Here is a 23,650-nt window from a genome sequence, read left to right as displayed (position 1 = left end):
TGGGAAAGAAAACCATCGAGCTGCCCATTGTCTCAGCTCTTTAAACTAGTTCAGAGGGTTGATGCTGATGGGCCATCAACTCTTAAGCGCATGCAAGTCCCTCTCCTTGTAGAAGAAGCTCTTCCACACATTATGATTAGATTATATGGAAGGAACAGCCCTATTCTCTTGGATAGTGCCTGACAAATATTTTGTATTTCATCATGGATGGTACCTCATAAAGCTAAGATTTTTCCTACATCTAGTAGTTTCAGGATAGTGACAGGTAGGACTTTACCTGTAAGTAAGATAGCTCTTGTTCGTTTCCGGGTGGGATACGAATACTTTTGCCATCCTTTTAGAGTTATACCAAGCTACTCGCACCTCCTTTTGTTAGGACAGGATTTTCTGTTAGTGCATGAGGCTGATTTGAATCAGAACATTTATTAGTTATCTCTAGATTTGGGAAGATACCTTCCGCTACCTTGATACAGTCATCTCATATGTGTAATGTATCTGCAAAATTTGCGACTATGATAAAGCCAGTTTTTAAAGTAGTTCCGTGCTTTTGGCTACCACCTCTCTCGAAGGTTCGAGTTTCTGTTCGTAAATGCTACGATTTGTTGGGATCGACAGATTGGTTACAGCCCCTAAAGTTTGTTCCCGGGGTGGTCAGCCTTTTTATACAAGAGTCATTTGTGGACAACGAAAATTCTTTTATTTGGGTGTCGAGCCCTACAGACAAGATATTATTATAGTGGAAGAATAAATGCGTGGGACTAGCCGTAGAGAGAGTTATAGAACATTTGTGCACAAATGTAACCTCGGAGAATGGTCCTCAATCTTCCAAAACTCCCGTATTTGACGTTACCCGTGTCAATGTGAATCCTGAACTTAGTGATGGTCAGAAACGGCAATTATATTAGCTTATTACAGAGTTTAAGAATGTATTTAGCTGATCGTCTGATGACTTCTCGCAGGCTCGTGGGTATAAACATGACATTCAACTTAAGGATCCTAACCCTGTTTCCGTTAAGCCATATACTATACCCTTCAACCTTCGTGAAGCCGTCAACGAAAAGATTATATTATTATTGAAACGGGATGCAATTAAACCTTGCCATTCGCCCTGGAATTCTCCGATCACTCTGGTGCGTAAAAAGAGTGGTTCTTTCAGGTTGATCGTTGATTTAAGAGGTGTTAATCCTCACGTAATTCCATCTAGTTTTCCTTTACCCTCTATGTAGGACATTTTAGAGTGTTCCAATGGCCATAAATTTATTAATATTTCGGATCTTACGTCTGGTTTTTATGAGATCAAATTAACGGGAAGGAACCAACCTATTACCGCCTTTTCAGTCCCGGGTGAAAGACAATACTGTTTTAAAGTTCTTCCAATGGGTTTGGTTACTAGCCCTAGTGCTCTTAACGATGCGAATTTTCTATTTTTTTTTTTTTTTTTTTTTTTTTGCTATTAGTAGATAGTGTGATTTTCTCGAGAGTTCATTAATAGAGCAGATTCGACAAACAAAATGGTAGAAATGAGTTATTTCAAATTTTAACGTTGATCAATATAAAACAAAAACGGTAATGGATAGCGAAAAGGGGTTCTCGACAATCGATTGTACGTTTCAAGGAAATCTCTCATCTTATTCTTAACATTCTAGTAGAACTGGAAATGGTAGAAATGAGCCATTTTCGGTTTTAGCATTCATTACTATAGAGCAAAAACGATAATAGATAACGAGAAGATGTTTTCGGTAATCAATTCAACTTTTCAAGGATAACCTTCACATTTAACGTGCTAGTAAATTATGAAAGTAACAGAATTGAGCCATTTCCGATTTCAACGTTGATCACTATACAGCAAAAACAGTATTAGATAGCAAGAAGCAGTTTCCAGGGATCTATATAGCGTTTCAATGACAACCTTCATCTTCACACTAACACTCTAGTAAAACCGAAAGTTGTAAAAAAAATGAACCACTTCCGGTTTTAACGTTGATCACTATAGAGCGATAACGATAATAGATAGTAAGAAGCAGTTTTCGGCAATCGATAAAGCGTTCCAGGAGTAACTTTCATCTTCGTGCTTAACACCCTAGCAAAAAGGAAGTGTAGAAATCACCTATAATTTCCGGTTTCAATTTAATTTACATAGAGCATAAACTATAAGATATAGGGACAAGCAGTTTTATGGATTCAATTTAACGTTGTGAGAACAGGTAAGTTATTATCTCTCTTAAACTCCAAACCGGAAGTATCAAAACCCAGCTACTTCCGGTTTTAGTGTTGATTGCAATAGATTAGAAAAGATAACAGATAAGGAGAAGCGGTTTTCTATAATCATTTAGTGTCCCAAGAACATGTACTATCTCGACTCTAACGTTTATACTAAAAGCAGAGGTGGCAGATATCACTTCCGGTTATAAATTGAGTGTTATAGATTGGAGAGCTAGAAGGGATTTTACGTAATTCATTAAGTACACCAAGAGTGTATTCCATTTCGACAGTAATCTCTCTATTAATACCAGAAGTGAAAGAAATATGATACAAATTCCGGTATCCGTATTAATTGAGAACATATTACGTCATCCTCTTTACGGTTTTTACTAGAGTTTGTTTTTAAATTAAATACTAGCCGGATATTTAGTAAATTTTGTGAGCTACTAGCCCATTACCTAGCGAATAAGTACTGGTATATTATGTGGTCAAATTCGGCCAAGAACAGGATGGACACGGGTTGAATTTCATACCTTATTTCTCGATAACTACTTAATTAGCCAGAAACATTTTCCTTATAACTATTGGCCGAATCGAAACATAATTTGGCGGTGAGCAGCCCTCAACCTAATTAAGATAGCTACATTTGCTGGCCGAGCTTGGCCAAGTTTTGGGCTTGATTTGCGTGTGGTAATTTATTTCTCGGTAATCTCTTGCGAGATCCAATCTAAAGGATTTGCCATTACAGAAAGACGCTGGTCCCTATTTATCGATTTTGCTTTATATTGTTCAACGAAAAACGGAAATGGTTTATTTCTACCACTTTCGGTTGGTAACGAAAGGAGATGAAAGGTATTCTTGGAATGCTTAATCGATTGCCGAAAACCGTTTTTGTTTTATAGTGGTCAACGTTAAAACTTGGAAATGGTTGATTTCTACCACTTTCGGTTTATGGATCACTTCAATTAACTAGCTCCTTCGAAATAATTACTCTACCCATATTTTGAAAAAAAAAATATATAAATTTGCTTTCTTTCAAGAGCTATCGTGCGCAGTAACTTTGTCGCAGCAGTTATCGTGGTCCACTATTAATATTATTATTATTATTATTATTATTATTATTATTATTATTATTATTATTATTATTATTATTATTAAAGTATTTTACCTGATGGCAGGTACTGGGACTAATTGGAGATGAGTGTGATTGTGTGTTTTCTTATGTTCTGGTCTGGAAATTCTTCTTTCACCTTTCTCGATAGGACTATCACAGGAGAGTAATGCTCCCGGAAGTAGGAACGAAAAACACAGTTCTGATTGGTTGGCGCTATCTATGTCTTGCCACGTTGCATTCAAATAGCAGAATTCAGACGATTGTTGTTGTCGGTCCTCGTGGCCGAGTGGGCTAGCGCTATATGCTAGTAACGAAAATTTCTTTTGGCGTGAGTTCAAACTCGGCCCGAGGAAAGTTTTTTTTTTTTACATTTTTATAACACTTTTAAAATTAAAATAATACAAAATAATAATCAAAAATATGATTTACTTACTTTTGTGCAGATAAGTAGTAGTAGTGGTAGGAACGGGTTAGAAGCCCCGCAGGGCTCGTTTTGTTGCCCTTGTACTAAATGATATAGATTTTGTGACCAACTTAAAACAACTGACTAGGATAGCGCGTAAAACAGCTGGCTAGAGTAGCGCGCAAAAAACGTACTTCCGGGAGTATTACTCTCCCGAGCGGGTCATTTCTCGATCTTGAGCTTCCTTTTTTAATTCCAATATTTGATTCCATTTTTCAACTCATTGACTAACTGCATTCTTCTTATTTCGCGCATGTCTTTGATCGTTTCTGCAATTTTAGTTGCAGCATTGTATTCTCAAATCATCAGTAATAGCAACAAAAATAATAACAATAATATTAATAATCTATACTGTATATAAGACAATATAAGTGAGTTAGTCCTTATCGACCAAGCCATAATACTATAATTAGCAAGAATACTCTTTTTGACGAAAGCAACGGATAAAAAGGACTTTTGGAAATATGTATCCTTAGGGACGTAAATAGGATAGTATATCTTGCTAATCCCTGAAGTAAGGATGATGAAACAAGGCATATAAACTAACCATTAAAAATAACTGAACATGTTTCTCACAGTTTCTGAAAATTCCGCACCCAAACAAGGAAGGAGTAATTCGTATAACATTAATTTTTCAACTGTATTTTATTTCATTTATTTTTATTCATTCATTTATTTAGAAAATCATAAATATAAGAATTCTTTATATTGGAGACGTGAAATTTCAAAATTAAACTCAATTCTAAACAAACAAATACATATTTAGCTTTTCCGAAAATTCTGTCCTAAGAGGAGGATAGTGTCTACCTTTAAAATTTCTGCATTTGCCTACGTTTCAGGTGTGAAATTCGGTTTTGATTTCTTAACTAAAAATAATTGAACGTATGTTTCCGGAAATTCCTCTCTTAAAGATGGAGAAAACAGACGATTTCTATAATATTAAAATTTACCACTATTTATTCAAAAAATGTCATGAAATGTGAAATTCGCTTAAATTCGAAATGTGAAATTTGGTATACCAACTCCGAACTGAAAAGAATGAAATACGTATTTCAGAGTTTTAGAAATTCTCCTTTTAAGCAGAAGGAAGGAGGAATTAATTTAATTATTTCTCAACATTTAAATCGGCGTTCGCTGTCTCATCATCATAGAATGTTCGAGGAGAATTACTGAACATATTTAGAACTACTCTAGAGCATTGTTTCATCATATCACTTTCACTGAAATGCGTATCCAAAGGGGAGGGGTCAAGGTCTAAAATATTTGCTAAGAAAACAGTATCTTACAAATCTCTCATGTATGAAGATGTTCCGAAAAAGGTTACAAGGCCATTTTTAAAACTTTTAACTTGCCGTTTTGTATTCACAAAATAACCGACATGGCAAGGTGTTTGGAACCTCTGAAATGAATTTTTAAACATATTTAGCACGTGGGACATTTCTATTTTTTCAACTCACTTTGAAAAAGAATCGTAAAAGCAGAAGAGAATTTTGATTTCTTGCAAAGAATAAATACTGCATCGTATGAAACACATTTTTGAACATGGTCAAGCTAGGGGTTTTATTTCATGTTTGTTCAAATAAGTAACGTAACGGGGAAATACATCTTTCAAATATTTCCCATAAATCTATTCTACCCGTACGAAGAACAGGCTTGCATTTAATAATAGTAAATAATAATAGCCATATTCTCACAAATTTATATTTATTTCCAGCAAGACTCCTGCATAGCATTGTAGTGCAGTGGAATATTACCAGTTTTGTCCTTAATGAAATTGCAGTTCTTACACAATAGTTATTTCGTGTTTAAATGCTACTTAATTTAATGTTTGTTACAACATTCGTAATATTTGTAATTTTAAATTTAGTTCTGTCAGAGACTCGCACCCTTAGATTAGGAGACACTGCTCTAGGAACTACCTAGAAACTTTGAATTTACACCTACATAAGATTTGTGACTTGGGGTACCACTAAGAAAAAATTTTGAAAATTCACGAAAAGAGGAGGAATTGGGGTGAGAGTTTCCGAAACGTATAAGATTGGGAACTTAAAATTTGGTATTTGGATTTCCAATTTAAAATAATTTAACACGTGTTTCAGCATTTCTTTTATATCTTAGTAATAAAGGGGAAGGAAAAGGTGAGAATAGGAGTTATTACTCATATAATAGCATGTCGGAATCTCAGAATCTCTGAAAGTTACAAACATGAAATTTGGCTTTAGGACTTCTCATTTAAAACAAAATCTCTTAAAGACAGTAAACAGGACCACCCAATATTTTTCAATTAAAATTGAAACCAGGAGTTGTAGTAGATATCTACCACTTAGTATTATAGACTAGTGATTAGAGTGGACATGGAATATATTCTAGGGACGCTTAATCGAATACAAAAACTGTACCTATCTATTGCCGTTTGTCATATGCATGCCTTGTTCAACAAAACTTTGCCACTCACCTCTTTTTGAAAAGGCCTGTAGTCTTACCTACAGTTAGAATTAAATAAAAGAAATGTGAATTTTGTTTGGTCGATTAAGAATTTTATTTAAAACCCCAGCATTATAATTTCCTTTTGCGGTTGCAAGAATATCATCTTTCATAGCAGGGTTAGTGGTCAAGATTTCTTGAACAAGACTGTACAACGATGAACGTTAAAACCGGAAGTGGTTGATTTATAATAATTACATTTGATTACAGAGTGAAAGAAAAGATGGTACCTATTTTAAGAAGGCTAACTCATTTAAAAAAAAAACTCTTCTCGCTATCACTTATAGGTCATGTTCTATGTATATTAAATTAAAACTGGAAGTCATAGTGGATTACCAGGGTGTCTATCGGATTCTATCGGTGTCTATCGTGTCTATCACGAAAGGGATTTAAAAAGTCACGAAATCAAAAAAACGGTCATGAAAGTCAAGAAAAAGTCATGAAATTTTGCTTTTGGGTCACGAATCATTTTATCTGTACAAATATAAGTACATACTGGAAAATGTTGTTCTATAAACATCTGTGGTTTTAAACGCCACCAAATCACAAGTAAAGCACGCTTCTATCACGTGCATGAAAATTGGCCCAAGTCGCACTCAAATTCGATTTTGAGAATGTTACTAAATTTAATGGTTTTTTAAATAAAAGGTCATGAAATTTCATTTTGGAATTTAGTAGACACCTGTCATTTCTGATTTTCTTAGAGTGTTATGGATAGACAAAATGTATTTTTGAGATGCTCAGTAAATTGTCGAAAACAGCTTCTCGCTCTCTATTACAGCTTTTGCTCCACAGTAATGAAAAGTTAACCGAAAATTGTTGATTTCTACTGCTTATAGTTTCATCAAAGTGTTAAGGATAGAAATGAAAAGTGTTCTTGGAATCTTTTACTCGATTTCCCAAAACTGTTTCTGCTATATATTACAGTTTTCCCCCTTCAATGTTAAGGCGGGAATTAGTTTATTTCTGCCACTTTCTATTTCAATACAGTATTAAGGATGGAGTTGAAAGGTATTCTTGGGATGATAAATCGACTGCCGGAAACCATTTCTTGCTAACTATTACCCTTTTTTGTTTACAGGTTCAACGTTAAAACAAAAATCGATTAATATTATTTTTTCTGATTGTTTGTTTTGCAAATTTGTTAATAAATAGGCCCCTAATCTGATCACACAATTTTCGAGACAGAATTTTAAGGTGTTCTTGAGCCAATCTCTTCTTACACCTTCATTGTTTAAAAGTAAAATGGGCTAGTATCTACTTGCGTAGCTCTTGCCAATTTACACAATATAATTTGAAACACGATATATTGTATTTTAACTGGAAAAGACAGTATCCTAATAGTTATACAACCTTTCGTCAAACAAAATGTTAGAAGCAACCAGGGAAACTAACATTGATATACAAATATTGAGATCATGTCTTGCCCCACCTCCTCACTTTTAACGTCCAACTGCTGCTACTGGCTGCATTACTATTTGCGGATAGATTTCAGGATGGCTCAGTATCATATAAATCAAGTGTGGACGTATAGCATAACAACTATTATGTATAAAACACAAACCGACTTGTGCTACGTGACCACCAAAAAGTACGAATGCTATCTATAGTGATGGGTAAATTCCCGGGAAGATATTTTTCGGGAATATTCCCGGGAAAATTCCCAAAATGGGAATTTATCCGGGAATTTATGTTTAATCAAAAAGAAAATTGCATTCTATTACTATATTATGATTTCAAAGTTGAATTAATTTTTATATCACAGCATATTATTACTGTAGTCCACAGAGGATTCTTTAAAATGTATATTCTGAACGGTACTATGTTATTTAATTAACACTTTATTATATTTAGAGAGTACGCATAAATGTATATTTATTTATAATATGTTCTATCAATTAAATATGTGTGAAAAAATTATATAGTAAATTCTATAGTAACAGTTTAAATTTATATCTAAGTAGATTTGCTCAACTTGACTCTATTACTGATATTATGAAAACATTAAATTTATAAATGTTATGAAGGAATTAGATTCGGTAAATGCCAGAAGATACATGTCTCACCAATTTATCAAAATTTGCGCATACATATTTATGTTCAGAAAATTAGCAAGATACTTACTTATCTTTATATTTTAGCACGTAACATTGCCATACACGACCATTCATTCTACCTATTCCTCGTAATTCCATACGTTAATTAACATGTAAAAGAAGTCCAAGTACCTCTTCAGAAATTCGAGCCAGAGAGAGGGGACAGACCGACGTCTATTACTAATGGTGGTTCAGGGTTTATTAATAATACTTCATCTCTATTTCTACATAATTCTAAATTACTTTACAAAATGGTTTCTTTTCATCATTTGTAAATTAGTACTTTGCTAATTTTGTCTGTTCTTTAGCATTGAGGGCCAGCTTTTGCACCTACTTTTTTGCGATATTCTATTCCGATGCGATTGTTTTATGGTTTCATACGTTAAATTAGGTTGCCAACATTAAATTCAGACAGAATTGCAGAGCGAGCGTTAGCGAATTAAGGAGGGTTAGAGCTCCGTATGGCACGTTGTTTTCTGTATTCTTTACTAATAATTCACTTTCTTTTCTCACATAAATCACTTCCACTTACCTTTCCGTTTTGTATAAATCCCCATCTGCCCTAAACAAAATGTGTTCGATACTTTCTTGACTACTATAACACCACTATCAACTCATTTCTTCCATAAATCATCCTACTTTTTGCTAGTTTTGGCACCCCAATACTAAACGATTACCTTACTTTTTATTGCAAATGGAAATGGAACTTAAAAAATCATATTATTAATTATATAAAGTATCGTCAAATATTTTTAAATGTTTTAACCTCCAAACTCTTTAAAACCTGGAAGTAAATCATAATATATTAAAACAAAGTAATTAGTCATATTGTAGTAGGGTGGGGACACTTGGAAACCGGTAGCTGAAAAATCGCCTTTTTTTCCATGGTCTCCTGAGAGCAAGAACTCAATTTTCCACTGTCTCACGATACGCTATGACCCACGCCCCGGCAGCTCACGATCTTTTACGACCTCCATGTTAGGGGTGAATTCATTCTCTTTTATGAGCCCTTTTAAGGGGGGTGTATTCGTTCTCTTTTATGAGCATATTTTCCACCCCCTTCGAACACAAAGAAGAGCAGAGATAACACATAAGAGTATGTAACATAACAAGGGTGTACTCGTTTTTCAACCCCTATTTTAACATAGGAGATAACCCATAAGATTACGAACACATAGCAAGGCAGTTAACACACAAGACTACGTAACACTCAGCAGATCAAATAACAAGGGTGTACTCGTTCTCTTTTTCAACCCCTATTGGAACATAGCAGATTTGTTCTCTTTTTTCAACCCCTATTGGAACATAGCAGAAGTACTCGTTCTGTTAGGACCTTCCCTCCTCCTTTCTCATCCAGGGCTTGGGACCGGCAATGGCGGAGTTAAAAGGTTAGGTTATTCATTTTGTAGACATTTTAGCAGAGTTTAAAAAAAATAACGACGTCTGGTTATTCACACACACATATATATAATCTCATGTCAACCACAATCACACATACATGGTTTACGGAGAACTTAATCTCGCGCCAGGGACCATCACACATACATGATTTACGGAGAACTTAATCTCGCGCCAGTGACAATGGTTTACGGAGAACTTAATCTCGCGCCAGTGACCATCACACAGGGTTTACGGAGAACTTAATCTCGCGCCAGTGACCATCTCAGAAATGAATAGAGCATAATATCATTAGCATCAATAGTGGTAAATGAGAATTTGTTTAAGAAATCGTGCAGTGAATAACCAGATGCACGACATGCTAGATATAAAAAACAATAATGTCCACAAAATTGAGATAAATCACCTTGAATTCGTCTTTTATTCCATGTATAATACAGACAGTTTCGTTTTAAAAACCTTATATGATGTTGTATATAGGGAGGTATACCATAGCTATCGAAATACTCCCCCACACACATATTAGTTATATAAACAGCAACCCAATGTTCCCCAGGTTTATCACTAGAATCAGTGTTTATAATTATGGCTGCTGGAAATGTATGAATAAACAGCGGTAGCTCATCTGCAGCATATACTCCAGTAAAATGATCTTTAGGCAGATTTTGTTGTAGCGCCTCATAAAGTTCAAGTGTATTTAACATTTTTTGTTTAATTAATATATACTTTTCTCTGGAAATCAATTTCTAATTCTGAAGAGAATTCACCATAAATAATTGCTGTTACAGGAGATGGGAATGCTTCTTTAAAATGAACCTCTAGGCGTACACTTCTTTGCCGTTGTGGACTAGTATGAAATGCAGCACTAGCACTAGAATCGGGAGTTAAATCAAACACCAGTAGAGTATAACCATTAGGATATTCGGCTAGTGAAATATTATTACCTTGATTAGAATAATAAATACCTGAACCTGTAAATAACGTAGAATATGCTTGTATATATAGCTTATTATCAAAATCAGGTTGTAGTGGTTTGGAAGGCACAGCTGTTCCATCAACATACAATGTAAAAAATGACATATTAAAATGCTGAAAATTGAACGGATTTGTCTGATAAGTACCATTGAAAGCAGTATTAGTAACAAAACCGATAATAATACGTTTAGGCACTATGCCTGAAAATAGATCTGGAAGTGTACTATCCATAATTCCTTGTGGCAGCGTTTCAGTCTTCACTTGCACTTTTGTTATAGGATATTTTACTCTAAATTTAGGATTTTGTAATACTTTATTTTGTGCAATTTTAACTGCCGGTGACACATCAACCTTTTTCACAAGCAATGTTGCATCTGTAATTACAACTTTTCCATCAGCATCTGCGTCACCCATTAGACAGAATGTAGGTTTAGCTGGAATTAGTTTAATGCGCAGTTGTACACCATTCAGTAAAAATTTCTCCTGATTAAATATATCAGCATGAATATAACCCAATAATTCAAATGAGTGACTTAAAGTAGTGAGAAGAAAACGTTGTTTAAATCCTACATTACTATCGGATACACTGTCCATATGCCCTGCAGTATCTTTAAACCACATTGATGTTTGAAGATGCGTTGATTTAGCTTCAGCATTATAATTTAGTAGTTTTTCAATATACGATCGATATGGATATGTGTGTGAAGAGTAGGAAATAAGTTGATTATTTAAATATAATTGCAATTCACTGAACATTGCATTGAGAAAATCATTTACAGGGCCGATTTTCTTATCGGCAGAAGTTAAATTAGAACCATCTGATTTAGTAATTTTACCTTTAATATAAAACATTGTGTGCGATAAGTCAATATAGTCATCTCCATGACCGGGGACAACAAATTCTATTGGTGCATTATCAGCTATCGAAGCCACAGGCTTATATGGAACTATTTTATTACCTATAATACTGGTTTGAGTGGGTAAACCAGCAAATAAATCTAATTCTGATTTCATACACTCACACTGCATTTGTCTCACTATTAATATTCACACATGGTAAAATTTATAATACCGTATTACGTTTGCGAAAATGTAATTTTACACATACACTGCCATGCTGGAAAGGAAGTGGATTACCTGTACTATCTCTTAAATCAATAATAATTTGATCAAATTGTTTACGTTGCACGGGGACATAGTGAGGATTGTCAAAAATATGTACATTATTAATACCATACTCTGTAATATTTGTATTTATAATACGTAACAACGGAGCTACAGTGTCACCCACCATTTGTGGTTCTACAATATCACTGTAAATATACATAAGTGTAGGTAGCGATTTTTGTAAATCAGGTGGATAACGAGCATGATGCACAACTGCAATATCTTCTTGTTGTATGTGATCAAAGCCTAGTATTCTGGCTAGTTCAGGAGATAGACGTACTTCTATACGCCTCTCTTGATCTTTTATTACTCTACTGACTTCAATTCGTTTTACTGATGCTTTAACTTTTAATTGTAAATTTAATATATCACTTTTATGATTAATTTGAGATACAATATCATCAACATTATAATAGTGTCCTGGTAAGATTTTAGTTATGTTCCAGCTTTCTGTATTCATGAGACGGTAATAAATATTATTAGTATATTTGGAAACATTCTGAAATGAATTTGTATAATGTACTTCAACAACTGCCGTCTCCCACTCACCTTTCTCTAGCACCAATGGATGATATAATTTGGTGGTATAACATGACAAAGTATTTTGTGGAAAATACTCCATAGAACTGTTACTCGGTAGTGTAAGATAAAAGCTAGTCTGTTCCATATTAATCAAAAATATAACTCTTCCTTTTCTTTTTACCACCAGTCGTCTTTGCAAAATGAAATTTTCCCCGTTTTCTTCTTCTTCCAGATCCTTCCAACACTTGATTTATTTTATTTTGAGCTTTAGTTTTTAAATTGTTTTTAGCTTCTTGCCAACGTGATGTTAAAGCTTCGTCAATAGGTCTATTATCACCTAATACATCTCCAGCTACATTAATTCCTGTACGTAACAATTCTTTACCAACAGTTTTTGCTCCTTGTTTAATTAACGGAAATACACTTCGAAATAAACCACCTAAAAAACTTCCAATACCATAACCTTATTGATATGGTGCACCTCTATACACGTTATAACCACCTCCTGCTTGGTGCGTATAATATTTAAAGTATGGATCATTCATTATTATTATTTTTTCCTATATACACAGATATAACAGTCGTTTATAATATTGTATTGTAGCTAAATGTTTTTTAAATGTGACACAGGAATCCATGAATTAAAGGAAGGGGGATATCCCCGCCAACGAACAAGTACACGTTTACCTTTAACTTCTAAAATTTCGTCTATTTCATAAACTTTAGGCAGAGGCACTCCTTGTAATTCCTCCTCGTAAAATGTACCATCAATTACTTCACCATTTAAGTCCTCCAACACATAAACCACTTTCTTTTCCTTATGTATCACCTGTTTTATTTTAAATATTTCTACAGTCCACTTTTCCTTGTACCCTTTTTCAAAATGGCGTTTTGCTTTAGTAATGCGCACAGTATCACCTTTTTTATATTTTGCAGTGTTAGTATGTGGCATCGGTTTTATTAATGTATTCCAAACTTGTTGAAAAGTGTCCTGGTTCACACTGGCGGGTGGTAATTGATGAGCTCTATGTGGTCTAGAATTATATGCCTGAACAAGTTTCGATAGCACATCTATGTATCGGTAAGTCTTCTTTGCTGTAAAATATTTCCACATTCGTTCTTTAAGAGTTCGATTAAAACGTTCCACCACACTTGCCTTAATATCGGAGTTTTGTGTTGTGAAGAATTTAATATTTAGCTTTTTTAAGTATAACTGAAATGGTTTATTAACAAACTCTGTACCTTTATCTGTTTGTAGACGTAAGGGTCTACGACGGGTAGATGCAAATATTTGCTTAAATGCTTTTATAATGTTTTCACCAGTTTTTGTACGTACAGGCACAGCCCAGGCATAACGACTAAACAAATCAATCACTGTTAAAATATACCTATTACAATCATTATACTTTTGCAGACTGTGCATATCGTTTAAATCAGCTTGCCACTGATCGTCAATATTGAACACTAAATAAGGATTACGTGGAAACTTTTTACGTACTGGCTTATGCAGAGTATAAGTCGACTGTTCTTTTACCCACTGTTGCACTTTGTGTAAAGGAATAGATGTCTTCACAGCTCTCCATAATGACGTTGCGGTTGAAAACGAGGCAGGGTGTGAAGGGTTATAATAAATATCGGCCAGCTTCTTCATATTTTATAATCACACCATCTGTTGACAACTTTACGTTTACGTGGTGGCTCCTCCTCCTCCTCTTCTTCTTCCTCTTTTGGATCAGCGGCAGCGGCAGATGATGTCAGCTTACGAATATATTCTATACGCTGTGGGTTGCCTATATACTCTAAAGGTATATTGGATTTTGCTAACAGTACAGCAAAGGGTTCCCAACCTGTAGGGGGAATATTTTTCTTGCAATACCTGACAAAATCTGCTATTAGATCTACTATATTAGCTCCAGGAATTAATTTATTATAAATATTAACATTACCATTGTCATCCCAACGAATGTTGGAATTTTGTTTTAATCTACGTAATAAAGGTCTTGCTTTACGCAGACAATTTTCGGGAAGAGTAGATAGCATTTCATCCTCTTCCTCCCCGTCCTCATCCTCCTCCTTCTTAGTTCCAACACTAGTTGATGTTGTTGCAGTGGGTTTTTGCACAATGTGTAAATATTTTTGTAACACCTCTTTATAGCGTATCCATTTTTCTTCAACACTCATATTTTTATTATTTAAAATATTTTTCATCTCATCATCTAAATTAGATATAGTTTGATATTGGTGCAATTTTTCTGGTGCAATTAAAACAAGCTTTTGTGCATGCTGCATAATTATTTAATTAAAGTAGATAGTATACCTCCAATAATAGGTGCAAGCAAAGCAGTAAGAAACCCACCTTTTTGTACAATTATTCGTTTTTTCTTTTGTTTTAATGATGGACCCTTTTTCGCTAAATACCTCAATTCCTTTCTATACCTTTTTAATCTATTTTTCTCTTTTTTATTTAACGGAACATTTCCTTGTAATACGTTATAGGAACATTCACAAATAGAACGAATTAATTCGGGATCAGCATTTTGTAAAATTGCTTCGCGTACTTTGGGTTTTGCCTTTGCTAAAAGTTTTAGTAAATGTGCACTCTCTTTGCTAATCATTTTTCTTTTTGTAGCTATTATATTAAAATTGAGTATTAAAACATATCAGTTATTGAGATTATTTTTTTACCGGTACATAAACATAATTGTAAGAATCTGAGGGGAAAATTTTTGTTCGAACACGATGTTCGTCGGGAGTGCCCTGTTTTAAATCAAAACCCAAATAACTATGAGGATCTTGTGTTGCGTCCTGATAGGCTTCCTGTACAAATTTTGTGTTACCAGGATATAATTGGCGTGCTAGATAATTAATTTGAGCCTGGTCTCTGGGGTTTTTAAAACATATTATATAATGGCAATTTAATGATATGTCTCGCATACCTTTAGCTTGATGAAACATATTTTGTGTTATAAAAATAACACTTAAATCTCGGTGGTGGCTACCTTTAGTAAAAAGTCAACAATTCGTGTATCACATTCTCGCATTAAATCGTCAATAATTACCAGATGGGGGCCAGCTTGTGCTGGAAAATCATCTATTTCGGGGAGCCCTTTTTTAAATGTACAACCTGAGGATAGAGTTTCATACAGAGGTTGCCACTCACCATAACACCATACTATATTTTTCCATTTTTCGGCATAATGTTTTAAAAACTCTTTTACAAAATATGATTTACCACACCCAGTGGGGCCTGCAATAATGCAAGTGAAAGGATGTCGAAACTCCATTTTCTCTCTATTTTATATTTCTTCAAAAAATAAAATATTTATCAATCACCCAATAACATAGAAACTAATTCTAGTTGAATACGATTTGCTGTGACAGTGTCTTCAACAAAAGTAACTTTAGAAAATTTACCCTTCACAACACATTCATATAGATATTTACTTATTAGAGGAGCAAGTGTAGAACATGAAGAAATTGCTTCATCAATACATGGGAAATAGTAACATATTTTTTTCCATGTAGAAAAATCTATTTCAACTCTACTATTATTATCATTTGCACAAATATACATTAAATTATCATCGTCATTATTAGCGTCAAGTATTACTTTCGTTTTCTCACTTAGTGCGTATTCAGTTGCATTCTCACCTTCTCTAAAATAATCATTTATATACATGGGATATGATAAAAACCTGGACCATTCATTAATTGATAACACAATACATTCATTAACAATGCGTAATTTTATAAACACATAAAATTTATAATCACTACTATATTTCAAATATACACAAAGATCGGTGGAATCATCGATGAAGTAAAAAGAACTTAAAAGTTGTTTTTTATCCATAATTATCTATTTACACAACTTATTCTTTTTTACAATAGTCTATTTCTCTTAAAACCATAAGGCACTGTATCATAACTTTCTTCAACTCTTTTGCGTTTTGTGTGTACCAATTGATAGGTTTCCGTTTCCTCTTTGCTGATAATTTTGATGTCTTTTGTGCGAGCAATTTTGCAAGGGTTTGACACACTTACAGGAGGGGCATCATTCAGAACCATATTTCTAATTTGTTCGAAATTCACAATTTTCATTGTTTCACTATTTAGAGTAATTCCCCTCACCTTACAACAGGTCTTTGTTGTACCTCCGCTGAATACCTCGTACGCATAATTTTTGGTCCCACCGCTACAAAATTCATTAATATATGCATTGGGACCTACATTATCTATTTCATTTTTTAACGCGCCGAAATAATCCCCAAGAGGTAATTTTATGCCTCCAGCTCTTACTATATAAATGAGACTATCAGTATCCATATATAACACATCTTTATCTAGCTTCTCTAAATAGTTGTATAATTCTAAGCGACCATGCATAGTAGTATACGCAGCCAATATTACATTAGTATTTTTTAACGGAATAATTGCATCATCCAAAATCTTGTAATTTAATAATAATGCATCTTCATCAATTGGAATTAGCTGTGTTACCTTAGTATTACTGTCGGTTAATTTATCATAAAATATGGCAGGTTCTCGAATAATTTGTGTGTGAGTCATATTATCATTCTGAGCAAATTTGCCCCATAAACAATTCAGTGCTAATTTGCAAATACTTTTTCGTGCTTTGTTTTTATTACCAATTTTCCATCTATCTAGTTGTACTCCCTCTCTTTCATAATAATCCTTAATATATTTATTTTTCTGTTCTTCACTTTTACACCATTTAGGCCAACCATGAGCTTCTGTTTTCAATTTCATGAACAAATTTATATAATTTGTAAATAAGCCACCTTCTTTTTTAACAGGATCATACTGCACTACTTCATACTCCCATACCTCATGCATTTCTAACATTTTATAACCTTTCTCTTGGGCTTTACGTACTTCGTCCACCACCCACGTCCCAGTGAGGGCCCTCTCCGCATCACTATGCTCACAGTCATCTGTATTTAGAGTGTCCGCGCATCTGCGACACAGAGGGAACAGAAGTTTATGATTGCTGCGATACGGTAGGACGGGATGATACAAATCCCGTTGAGGAAGTACTGTACATTTCACGATACCCTCAAATTTATCTATTGCTGGACAATCGGCACCCACATAGATTTTTGGGTGCCCTATGGGATATTTTTTCACCTTGCAACAATAGGGGTATAACGAAATGACGTCCACGTAGTGCACCTCCTCCCCCGGGGCAGTCTTATAGTAATATTTAACAGCGGAAAATCGCCCCCCATATAGAGCATCTCTAGGTTTGATAGGATCTTTTCTACATAGGGGGTGATGTGCCACCAATTCTGCAATTTGCGGATTTTTACGTAGTTCATTCTTCCATTCACACCCCCACATTTCATGAACTACGTAGCCCAAGTTTTTTAAATGATTAATTTTTCTAATGGTGTTTTCATAGCGTATTTCAAGAGTGGTATGCGGATCATTATATATAGGTTTATCACGCCCTACTTTAAAACATTTAACACATCCATGATAGAAACAACCTTCATATTCCCATACATGGGTCTGTTCACCTATACGTGCGTAACCATCTAATTTAAAAACACCCATTAGAACCATTTCCTTTCCATTTGCTGCGTGCTTGATTGTAATACCTAGTCTTTCTTGTTCGTAAACCAACCATTGAATCGCTTCGATGGACTGTTGATCTGACCAACGATAACCATTATGAGGAATAATACCTATAGTCTGTTCTTTGAGAAACTTGCGTCGAAATACAAGATTACAGGCCGAGGCTATACTAATTGCTTCGACTAGTGGATTAACATCAGTTATTTGCTGGAATTCTACTACAAATTTAACACATGCCTTCCGTAGAAGGTTAACATCCATGCGACAATAACGAATTAATTCTTCTTTAAAATTAAATGTCTGATTTAAGTATTTTCATACCATTCTATAAGCTGTTTTTGTTCTTTTTCCTTCATATACTGAAAACCATAGAATTTAGGGTCGGGCATAGGTCCTTCACAGCTTTGATTATCTTTCGTATTAAAATAGTGCGGGAAATAACCTTTTGTTTCTTCTATGTCAAATGCATCAGATAATTTTGATAGAGCCATCGGAAAGAAATTAATGCTATCGATAAATTTTAAATATTTACAATCAATACTCATTATTTTACACCCCTTCATTATGACGTTTGGAGTCCATCGTTTCGCTGATATCATTGCACGCAGAATAAAATGTGCATCATATCCTTTTGCATTATGTGCAATGCATATAACTTTATTAATATTGGATGGTTTACTACATAAATACTCCAGAAAATCAGTAACACACTCTTCACCATAAAAAATGTTTTCCTTTCTACTGCAAATAGTACATGAATTATCATCGCTATTCTTAAAACAATGATAACATACTTGCTGTGTGATTACCAAATTAGGCACATGTTCACGGAATATTTCATCTTGCCTACACTCAATGTCATAGATTATCATCATCCATTTTCCTACGTTTGAATTTTTTCGTATTTGCATGTAACATAAATGACGGGGGGGGGGCATCATATTGTCACAGTTTATACAGAATGTTTCCCCACACTGGTGAGGATTTCTATTTTTCTTGATAACATACGCTTTAAGACATATTTTACATACTTTTAACTGTGAGCACAAACCTGATTTTATATGATACGCCATACATTCGTTACCGTAAAAACATCTGTTACAATTATTATAATTTAATACTTCATCTGTCTTCTTACATGGAGGATTTTTTCTACATTTAGGGCATAATGCCTTACAGTGCCCTATATGCCTTTCTTTCTCGTTATATCTCTTATGGCATGTTTCGCAAAAGTACCCACAACTAAATGCAGCACATAGATTGGTAATAACATTATAATGATTACTTATCAGGAGTAAATTAATTTTCTTCTCACCACCGATGCCCTCGAAAAATGTTTTTTCCCCCGTCAAATCGTCGTACACTGTAATCGTATAATCAGTTAAATATGATTGAATTAGTTTTAATTCAGGTATGCCACCACCATGCATCAATTTAACGCCAGAACTCTTACACAATAATTTAGCTTCTAAAGACATAAAGTTCTTTTTTTGATTATAATAGAGTTGAGAAACATTTTTATTCCCTCTGTTATCAATGAGCCCTTTAGCAACTACAAGGGCGTGAGCAAGGCAACTACTATCTTTATTTTTAATAACGACTATACCCTTGCTTTTTTTCATATATTCTTCATCAGAGGAAGAATTTTGACTTTTTCTCCCTTCGCCTATAGGTAAAGCCACATGATGAAAATCAATAACAAAACGATCTTGTTCCATAAATTTTGCATTTGACTGAATGACTCGATTCAGAGCCTCCCAGATGAAGTCTTTACCGACATTCGCTGCTTCTCGAAATGAAAACCAAAACGATCTATCTGGATTATTCTGATTCCATATGTCAGCCCTACCTGATGGTGGGAATCTACATCTTCCATCAACATATTCAATAGTTGAGCAATTCCACTTCGCAACCAGGTAATTGGGTTTTCCCCTTCAGGGGTTCTCGCAAGTTGTGCAGTTATCATTGTACCATTCATTCGGAATTTTTGTACTTTCTAGTTATTTTGTTAATGATTGTAATTTTACTAGAACTTTCCATTTTTTATTGCTTAGAGTACTATAGTATTCTATCAACTAACAATTATTTCTGCTGTTTGATGCTTTTACTGTAATTGGGGGCTGTTCCCACTATAGAACACCAAGAAGTTTTTTCCAATAATGTTTTAGCGATATTTTCTAAACCTGAAAATAGTATTCTGTCAACTAGCAATTATTTACGAAAAACTATATCTCACGTATTTCCGCTGTTTGATGCTTTTACTGTAATTGGGGCTGTTCCCACTAAAGTGCACCAAGAAGTGTTTTTTACAATAACGTATTCTTCCTAACGGTTTAGTGATATTTTCTAAACCTGAAAATAGAGAAAAAGCAAATTATTACATTTCTTACTTTGCAAAATCATCCAAAAAAATCGCTTATTAGCCGTATCCCACATAAACTATTATTTATGGGAAAGAAGATATAATATTCATAATTAGCATGATTGAAAACATCGAATATTTCATCAACCAACCAACTGTAGCGCAAGTTATGAGGAACACTTAAAAATCTGCACCGAAAATTGACAAAGTTAAAAAAATGCTTATTTTTTAAAAACAATATATATTCGGCTTATTTTTGGCCGCTGTGACACCGGGTTTTCACGATCGTATTCAACACAACGTATTCTTCAAAAAATAATCGGTCTTGGGTGGGGTTATGAGGAACACTTAAAATCTGCACCGAAAATTTTGACGAAGTTCAAAAGTAGCTAATTTTAAAAAAATCTATATTCGGCTTATTTTTGGCCGCTGTGACCTCGGGTTTTCACGATCGTATTCAACACAACGTATTATTCAAAAAATAATCGGTCTTGGGTGGGGTTATGAGGAACACTTAAAATCTGCACCGAAAATTTTGACAAAGTTCAAAAAATACTTACCATTAATTCACACAAAATTCACTTCAATGTTCTCTCACTTTGCACACGATGTTGTCTTCTTGCAATCCAACGAATAACTGACTGAGAATTGCTTCGAACCTCAGCCCTTATATAGTTGTTCTGCTTTCCTCTGATTGGCTAAAATAAAACTCTTTTTCATTGGAGCAAAATCTACAAGTCAAGTATCTCATTGGCTAAAATAAAACTATTTACTATTGGCTAAAAACAAAAACGTCTAAGATATGTGCTAAATATTTTCTAAGTTCATTTTGAGTGTCCAAAAATCATAAAATGGCCCATATCTCGAAAACGGTCAAAAATATCAAAAAAATAATCGAAAAAATCTCCCCTTTATTAATCCCCTTGCCGTTTTTAGACATGAAGAACCCATGGAACCATGTTTCAATCTTGTACGACAAGGGTGGGCCAAGTTGCCAAAAAAAAACTTCGAATCGTCATATCTGAAAAACGGTGAGAGATAGAAATAAAATTTTAACGGCATTCGATTTAGGATCATCAAATGTAGAATTTACCCAAGTTTGGTAAACAAACATCACCCAACTTTCAACTTTTTCGAAAATTGAAATTTTTGCCTCTAGACCGTCATATCTCGAAAGCGGTAAGAGATAGAGCCACATTTTTGACCGGTCTTTCAAGTGGAGTACACATATATACAGAGTTTCAAAACTCAGAAACCAGATGGGTCGAATTTAGTAAAATTTTGAAAAATTCGAATCGTTATATCTGGAAAACGGTGAGAGATAGAAATAAAATTTTAACAGCATTCGATTTAAAATCATCAAACGTATCATCTAGCCGAGTTTGATAAACATCGTGCAACTTTCAACTTTTTCGAAATCAAAATTTTTGACATCTTCAATGTGTTATATTGTCCACCACTGAGCCCTGCTGTGTTGAATCTGCTATGTTAAAATAGGGATTGGAAAATATGCCATACTCTTTTATTACCTCTGCTAGGGGTTGAACTAGTACACCCCTCTATTATGTACTCATAAAGGGAATGAATCTTATGTAATATCTGCTATGTTCAAATAGAGGTTGGAACGACTACACCCCTGCTATGTTAAAATAGGGGTTGAAAAAGTGAACGAGTACTTCCCTCTTTGCTATGTTACATAGGTGTTTGCTATATTACAATAGGGGTTAAAAAATAAGCCATACTCTTTTATTAGTTCTGCTATGTAATCTGTGCTATGTTCGTAGTCTCCATGTATTCTCTGCTATGTTTAAATAAGGGTTGAAAAATATGCTCATAAAAGGTAATGAATTCACCCTTGTTATGTTCTGCTATGTTAAAATAGTGCTATGTGTTATCTGCTCTTCTATGTGTTCGTAAGGGTTGAAAAAGGGAACGAGTCTTATGTGTTATCTCTGCTCTTCTTTGTGTTCGTAGGGGGTGGAAAATATGCTCATAAAAGAGAACGAGTACACCCTTGTTATGTTATGTACTCTTATGTGTTATCTGCTCTGCTATGTGTTACGTAGTCTTGTGTGTTATCTGCTTTGCTATGTGTTCGTAATCTCATGTGTTATCTCCTATGTTAAAATAGGGGTTGAAAAACGAGTACACCCTTGTTATGTTACGTACTCTTATGTGTTATCTGTTCTGCTGTGTGTTACGTACTCTTATGTGTTATCTGCTCTTCTATGTGTTCGTAATTAAGATAGGGGTTGGAAAAGTGATCACAAAAGGGAACGAGTTCACCCCTTAAAAAGTGCTCATATAAGGGAACGAGTACACCCCCTAAAAGGGCTCATAAAAGAGAATGAATTCACCCCTAACATGGAGGTCGTAAAAGACCATGGGTGGACGGGGCGTGGGTCATAGCGTATCGTGAGACAGTGGAAAATTGAGTTCTTGCTCTCAGGAGACCATGGAAAAAAAGGCGATTTTTCAGCTACCGGTTTCCAAGTGTCCCCACCCTACTTATGGTTCTTATAATTTGGAAGATAAAGTAAAGAAATGGAAATAAATTCCTTCCCGGGAATTTATAGGCCAGGGAAAAAACCCGGGAATATTCCCATTTTTAAATTCCTTCCCACCGGGAATATTCCCACTGCCCATCACTAGCTATCTAACCGAGTTAGAGTAGGAGTAGAGTAGGGTTGCGTCCGTAGGGAGCAGGAGCGTCTACGACAAGATATGCGCATAAATGAGGACAGTGGAAGAGCACACTTACACATACAATAATAAATTTGTCACTAATAATTCATTTCAATATGCTGTACTAGATGGTAGTTACTTATATTCACAACTTTCATTCCTTCATAAAAAATATTTCACGTCGTATTTTACCTATGAATTTGGTATTTGGTAGAACCGTCTGCTCGAGTGAACCGTTAATTCGCTTACACGTATACCCACCATCGCAAATTTCCCTGTTTCCTACGGACGCACCTCTACTGTAGCTCTCCAGCTTCAACTTGGCGTAAACCGTAAAAGGTTCAAAAATAGCTTGTAACGAGCAGCTTGCAAAGTTTGGTGCGTGGTTTAGAGACGTGTGGCTTTCACTAGAAGCTAAGTTGTATGTGTCACGCAATTGGCTGGTACCACACGAGGAATAACTAGATAACAAGTTTTACAAGACATAACTGGATAAGAAGTTTTACGCTATTTGAATGGAATTTTGACAAAAAAATACTCTATTTATAGACGTATATTTTATTCCCTCCTAAGGTTGCCCTTAA

The 23,650-nt window shown here is 34.6% G+C and overlaps 1 protein-coding gene across 1 annotated transcript; it reads right to left on the bottom strand.

Moving 5' to 3' along the window:
- Positions 1-16,303: 16,303 nt before the first annotated feature.
- LOC145675379 (uncharacterized) lies at positions 16,304-18,280 on the bottom strand. Its single transcript, XM_081745781.1, has one exon. The coding sequence runs from the start codon at positions 18,278-18,280 to the stop codon at positions 16,304-16,306; it is 1,977 nt and encodes a 658-aa protein (XP_081601907.1).
- Between the last annotated feature and the right edge of the window lie 5,370 nt (positions 18,281-23,650).

This window comes from Thermobia domestica, chromosome 18, assembly GCF_964235325.1.
Source record: "Thermobia domestica chromosome 18, izTheDome1.hap1.1, whole genome shotgun sequence".
Taxonomy (NCBI): domain Eukaryota; kingdom Metazoa; phylum Arthropoda; class Insecta; order Zygentoma; family Lepismatidae; genus Thermobia; species Thermobia domestica.
The sequence above is the reverse complement of the archived record's forward strand: the minus strand, read 5'-3'. Positions and strand labels throughout refer to the sequence as shown.

What these genes read in the sequence shown, in the direction of transcription:
- LOC145675379 (XM_081745781.1), bottom strand. Translation starts at nt 18,280, where the DNA reads ATGGATGTTAACCTTCTACGGAAGGCATGTGTTAAATTTGTAGTAGAA.